Source organism: Myotis lucifugus, unplaced genomic scaffold (genome assembly GCF_000147115.1).
Source record: "Myotis lucifugus unplaced genomic scaffold, Myoluc2.0 scaffold_532, whole genome shotgun sequence".
NCBI lineage: Eukaryota > Metazoa > Chordata > Mammalia > Chiroptera > Vespertilionidae > Myotis > Myotis lucifugus.
In genome coordinates this window covers 542544-549422 of record NW_005871580.1, presented here as the reverse complement: position 1 = coordinate 549422, position 6879 = coordinate 542544, and the positions used below count along the sequence as shown (strand labels likewise).

The window sequence follows — 6879 nt, the reverse complement described above, 5'->3', positions numbered from 1 at the left end:
CCAAAATGCCTTGACTTCTCCATGAAGCTGCCTTTTCACTCCCCGGAGTGTTTTTTAATCCTCCCCACGATGACGGAACGCAAGAGTGTGTGACTGTGGCTCTGGCTTACAGCTCTACCATCACACAGAGTTAACGACTGCACAGGCCCCTTCAGGCTCCACTATGATGCCCTGAATATTTGTTTTCTATTTACTTATCTGTGTGGTTAATGTACAGTCAATGTCGTAGTACTTTCTGCCTGGACTACCGTTTTTCTCATTCCTTATAGACCGTTCTGGAAAAGCTCGAAGGAGAGTTACAGGAAGCCAACCAGAACCATCAAGCGTTGAAGAAAAGCTTCCTAGAACTGACTGAACTCAAGTATCTCCTGAAGAAAACCCAGGACTTTTTTGAGGTCATTATTTGGGGACTATTTAAAGCCCTCCTTGCCACCCCTCCCCCCAGCCTCAAATTTCTATTTTGAAAGCTGGCTGGTTTGGAATATGAACAAAGCACCATTTCTGTCCCAAGGCTAGGCCACTGGTGAGCAGGGAGTGTTCTGGGTGCAATGGCTGTGGTGCTGGTTGAATTAAAGGGCAACATACTATGATGCTCATTAAAAAGTATGTGCCCCAAATGGCCAGGACAGAAGTGTCAGTCAGAACAAAGCAGAACAGTTCGTTTGAGCAGATTTGGGATTTGGGTAGGAGGAGATTGGGGAAGCTTTTTGATGTGGCATGGAGCGCTCTACTTTCTGAATTCTGTTAACTCTTTGTGGAAAATTAAAGCTTCCTTAGAAATAGAATAAACTTGGAGGCGTGGGGTGCTTTTAAGGTTATTTAAATACGTTTAAATGAAAATATTGATCATTTAACTTTCAGACGGAAACCAACTTACCTGATGATTTCTTTACTGAAGACACGTCTGGTCTCCTGGAGTTAAGAGCCATGCCTGCATACATGGCCGGAAAGCTGGGGTTAGTGTAACTCTGTCCTGGAAGTTATGTGGAAATGGGTCCTCCGTTGGTCCTCAATGCCCAGCATGTGATGGGGTTCCCCGAGTGTTTGAATGAATGAATAGATGAATGAATGAACAAACAAATAGCCACTGGAATGAGCCCAAAGAGTGCAATGTTTATATTGTCCCCACATAGAAAAGATGTGGGGATAATAATTTTTAACTTTTTATTTTATTTATTTTTTAATCGATTTTGAGAGAGAGAGAGAGAGAGAGAAAGAAAAAGAAATATCTATTTTTTTGTACCACATATTTATGCATTCATTGGTTGATTCTTTTTTTCCCTAGAGAACATATTTATTTATTTATTTATTTATTTATTTATTTATTTATTGTTTAAAGTTTTACATATATCTCCCTTTTCCCCCGATTGACCCCCTCCCCGCCACTCCCACCCCCGAGGGCAAGCCCCCACCGCTCCAGTGTCTCATTGGTTGATTCCTGTATGTGCCCTAACTAGGGATTGAACCTGCAACCTTGGCATATCAGGATGATGCTCTAACCAACTGAGCTACCCGGCTAGGACGGGTATAATAATTTTGATGGGTTTTCTTAACTGTTCCCTGGCTTTGGGACAAGGCTTATAGGATACATGTTTTTTTCTTTAACTTTGAAATATTGATTTGATAGTAAAATAGATTTGGACTTCGAAGTTTGAAGTGTAATTAGAAATGGAATAGTTATACAATCAAGTCATTCACAAATAGTGGTGCTACAATGTGGTTATGCCCATCAAAATGGTGGGCTTTCACACAGTGGAAAGTAAAATTGATGAACTGATCAAAGTGCTGGGTTTTGCAATTCTACTTTTTTATTCAATAGATACCTGAGGGCCTGCTATTTGAGGTAGTAAGTATTGAATTAGAAATAGAAAGAAAAGATATTTATTGAAAATGTTTGATCTGAAAGTAATATAGACCAATGTACATTAAAAATAATAGACCAAGGGAAGTAACCATCTTAAGGTTAAAGTATAAAGTTTGGGTCAGAAATGATCTAGATGCCTGGATGATGGTAAAAATAAAGATGTATACAAATCCATGTGTATGCTTCCCTCTTAGTACATTATTTGTAATAATACAGAGACCATTGTTGAGCATTTTGAACATCTACAATGCTATAATGAATGGTCTATCATATTTTTAATTGCAAATAATTAAATACAAACTATTGGGATGGTTAAGGAAACCTTACCATGTCCAAGAAAACAGGAGGTCACAAGGGAGGTAAATTAGGGCTGGGATTCCGAGTGCCAGATCAGGGCTGTGCCATCACGTCCTAGAATAGAGGAACATGCACTTTTATTGGCTTCACATCTACGCGTCTCCAGGAGTCTTCTCTCTGCACCCCCTCCCTGTTCCGCAGTAACGTGTCCTCTTCTGCCTGTTGACACCAGGTTCACGGCTGGTGTGATAAACAGGGAGAGGATGGCTTCCTTTGAGAGGCTGCTGTGGCGAGTTTGCCGAGGAAACATCTACTTGAAGTTCAGTGAGATGGACACAGTTCTGGAGGATCCCGTCACAGTGGGTATCTCAGGCTGCAGATAACTTCCTCCTAAATTCCCTGTAGCCCTCGCCAGAGGGCTTGCATCCCTGCAGACACCGAGTCTTTAGTTCTGTGAAGCCAATATCTATTCCCTTGCTTTCTCTTTTCTTTTTTTCTACCTTTGAAAGGTCAAGAACTGATTCTTCCTAACACCGCATTCCTTCAAGAAACTTAGCTATACCAGTTTCTAGAAACTTAGCTATACTCCTTCCACACTAGGCAGCTGTGTCTTTTTGGTGTTGTTGTTGTCATGATTTAAAAAAAAAAATTGGTTTGAGAGAGAGGAGAGGAAAGAGAGAGAGAGAGAGAGAGAGAGAGAGAGAGAGAGAGAGAGATACCACTTGTTGTTCCACTTATTTATGCATTCATTGGTTGCTTCCTGTATGTGCCCTGACCAGAGATAGAACCTGCAACCGTGGTATCGGGGTGATGCTCTAACCAACTGAGCTACCCAGCCAGGCTGTCTCTTAATCACAAAGAACTAAACTGATTTAGGTCAGTGTGCACATGAGCATAAGAATGACTTGGGGGCCCTAACCAGTTTGGCTCAGTGGATAGAGCGTTGGCCTGCAGACTGAAGGGTCCCAGGTTCGATTCCGGTCAAGGGCATGTACCTTGGTTGCGGGCACATCCCCAGTAGGAGGTGTGTAGGAGGCAGCTGGTTGATGTTTCTCTCTCATTGATGTTTCTAACTCTCTACCCCTCGCCCTTCCTCTCTGTAAAAAATCAATAAAATATATTAAAAAAGAATGACTTGGGGGCCTAGCTGGTGTTGCTAAGTGGTTAGAGTGACAGCCCACAGATGGAAGTGTTGTAGGTTCAATTACTGGTCAAGAGTGAGTACTTGGGGTGCGGGTTCAATCCCCCGACATCGTCATGCATGTGGATTTTTATTTTCTTTTGAATTGCTTCCAGGATAGGAATTCAAGGAAATAGGGTTGCTGGCTCTAAGGGTTGTGGGCATTTTTTGTGACACTGGCTGGGACCTGATAGATGGTTTCTCAGGGAGGGGGTCGTACCTAATTCCAGTGCCCAAGTGGTATGTGACGAGTTCGTTGGATTTATTGCAACTTTTCCAACAATGGGCTCCATAATTTTGCCTTGACTGCCCTCCACCCCGAATGAAATAAGAGCAAAAGAGCACGTTTCTTTGCTTAAAGTAACATTTTCATATATGCTTATGAACTATATATTCTCCCTTTCTTGTGAATCGTCAAACTGGGACTTTTAAGATGCATTTTAGGCAGGCGGTTGCGGCTTGTTTAGTCATGGCCAAAATTAGGGCTCGAGACCTTCATGGCAAGAAGGACAAGTTGCTCAAACAGCTGGCCGGCCTGAAGGTGGAGCTGTCCTAGCGGCCAGAGCCAAAGGGACGGGCGGCGCTGCTTCCACGCTTCCTAAGATCCCAGTTGTTCGCAAATCTATCGCCCGCGTTCTTACCGTCATTAACCAGACTCAGAAAGGGACTCTCAGGAAATTCTACAAGGGCAAGAAGTGCAAGCCCCTGGGTCTGTGGCCCAAGAAAACACAAACCATGTGCCGAGGCTCAGCAGCATGAAGGGAACCTGAAGACCAAGAAGCAGCCGCTGAAGGGGCGGCCGTACCCTCTGCGCAAGTCCAAGGTCCAGGCCTGAGCATTGAAGCATCAGTAAAGCACAAATTGGCTGACGTTGCTTTGTGTTTGCAGTTGTTTCAGCTAACCGTGCTGGAGAGACAGGCTGGGAGGTGTCTGATGGATTTGGGCAGGCCTGCCAGTCGCTGTTTCAACCGGGTGTGGGGCCCCGGCTGTCCTGGCTGCAAGGATCTGTTGGGTGCTCTGGTTTGGTGACTTGGGGCCTGGAGTGTGGAGCTGCCTTGACAATCTTTTCTGCCAGGGCCATGCGTGCTGGGCAGGGAGAGGCTGGGAGTTGAGTTCTGAGAGCCATGTGTGCCGATGTTATATTGGAGAGGCCCTGGGTGGCTTGATCATGCAGTGGATTTGGCGTCTTGCCTAGTCAGCAGCTCCAGACACCCTAAAGTTGCCCATCTGGGGTGAAGGTGCAAACCTGGGCCACATCCGGGCTCCCTGCCAAAAACACGTCGTTGGGCTGTGAGGATGCAAGATCTGCCTTAGCCCGGCTTCCTGGTACGCCTTCCACTGCGCCCTGGGATGCTAACGCCACGGGCCTTACCTGCAGGGTTTCAATGCACTTGCCTGTGTTGCAGTCCCAGACTTTGATCTGCAATAGAAACAAGCAGACAGGCAAAAGAAAAGATGCATTTTAATCAGTGTTCTTATGGATGTACAGTGAGTAACTGAGTCCAACATTAGACATGGCTTTACCTTTGTTAAATATCAAGCACTCACTCGCCCCTGAAGTGCCTGTGTGTGAGTTAACCCTGGGGAGCTAGGTCAGTTCTTTTCATGATAAGCCTTGCAATATCCTGGCGACCCTCTTCTGGATGCTTCCTTGTTTATTAATACATCTCTTTAAGTAGAGGGCTCAGAGCTGAGTACAAGGCCCAGCTGTGATCCAACTAGTGTAGCCGATAGTGGGACTCTCTGTCCCCTTAAGACTGCACTGGCCTCCCTGCTGGCCCCGTACAGCCTGCCTGGGTGGCCTTGCCCTCAACCATAATGAATTACAAACTTGGACCAACTGGGAGAAATGGAGGTTTTTCAACTTTAAATTTATATATATTTTAAAACCTAAAAACAGAACTTAACATTTTTATTATAATGTAACCAGAAAGAAAAGCTCATTTTTTTTCTCCTCGTTCTGATTTTCCAGAAAGAAGAAATGAAAAAGAACATGTTCATCATATTTTATCAAGGAGAGCAGCTCAGGCAGAAGATCAGGAAGATCTGCGAGGGGTAAGGGAGGCGGGCAGCGGCTCTGTCACCAGCGCCGTGGGGCGGGGTGAGGCCAGAGGTGTGCAATGCGAAATGCACCATCGGGGCTCTTTGAGGTCCATTTAGGGATTTAGAATAACTTTCCCACATTTGATAAGAGAGTGTGAAGAATGTAACTGACCCTTAATAGCTGTGGAAATAGGAACAGAGAGGACTTAAAGGGGCAAAATTTAAAGGTAACTAAAAGTGGATCCTTTTAACCATTGCAGTTTATCCCAGCTCACAGGCAAACCACGTGCTAAGCTGTTTCTAACGTTACAGAATCATCTCATATCCAGCCCCTTAGAAGCAGAAATTACTCAGTAAAGAAGGACATTAATGCATTAATAGATTCTGGGGGGCAAAAGGGGGGCAAGTTAAGCTTATGGTTTTGTTTACATAACAGCTCACAGGCTTTATGGTTTGAAAGAAGCTCATTCCTATAGTGTGAGCCGTGTGTTGGGAAGCCTTCTAAAGGGGGTTCATTTATAGACGGCCACGGAGAAGGTTAGTCTGGGAAAAGGTGTTGCCTCACCAAAGCCAGCAAATAGTGACTTAGCAGAAGAGGGTGTGCAGAGTGCTTTGGAGCGATAACCACGTGTCCATTGGATGCATTACACACAGGTTTCGAGCCACCATTTACCCCTGCCCAGAGCCTGCGGCGGAGCGCAAGGAGATGCTGGCTGGTATCAACACGAGGCTGGAAGATTTAGTCACCGTGAGTGAGGGCTTCAGGCACGTTCTCTGAGGGGCACTGCGGCGGGGCCACCTCTGCCATTGCCGAATCAGTCCTGTCCTCTGGGGCCCTTGCTGGAAGCTGGCTGGGAGGCTTGCTGTGCCCTTGTAGCTCCTGGTGCAGAAGATTTCATAATTAAGAGGCTGTTTCATAGGCTAGAGGTGATGACTCTTCATGTCAGTAATATTTTGCCTGGAGTTAGAACTGACCACAGCTCGGCCTCATCTATGGTACAACCAACTAGCCAATGAAGTCGAACAACCAGCCTGACCAATTCTTTTGCTGCTGAATTGCCCAGTTGTTGTAAAGTCTGTCGTCACCCACAGTGGCGCTCAGCGCTTTCATGATTAGAATACTTTCTTTAAGACGCTTTGAAAGTGATCTCTAAGAGCAGCTGATCCCACATCGTATTGTGAACTCTACATCGGTGCTGCCCAACAGGACTTCTGTGGTGGTGGAAATGTTACATATATAACCCGCAGGAGCCAAGCGCCCATGTGACCTTGGAGCCCTTGGAACATGGCTTGTGATTTAAATTCTTGTAGCTCCATGTGGCTGATGTATTGATCAGCACGGTTCTAGATCCTCAATGCTGTCCTTAGACATTGGGTGTGTGTGTGTTTCCAAATTCTTAGGCTAACAGGCATCTTCATCCTCCTAGAAAAATCTGTTGGCATTCCTTGGTGTGTAGATGCGTCACTCCAGTCTCTGCCTCCATCATACAGGTGT

At 45.4% G+C, this 6879-nt stretch overlaps 1 protein-coding gene and 1 pseudogene across 1 annotated transcript in view; both read left to right on the top strand.

The window, feature by feature from the left end:
• Positions 1 to 269: 269 nt before the first annotated feature.
• Positions 270 to 6879, top strand: part of ATP6V0A4 (ATPase H+ transporting V0 subunit a4) — a gene marked incomplete at its 5' end in the record, with an annotated part of 33816 nt that continues 27206 nt past the window's right edge. Inside the window, 5 exon segments of the mRNA XM_006110091.3 lie at positions 270 to 395; positions 862 to 956; positions 2394 to 2520; positions 5314 to 5396; positions 6039 to 6136. Coding sequence (XP_006110153.1) covers positions 270 to 395; positions 862 to 956; positions 2394 to 2520; positions 5314 to 5396; positions 6039 to 6136 — 529 coding nt within the window.
• Positions 3811 to 4176, top strand: LOC102418724 (annotated as a pseudogene).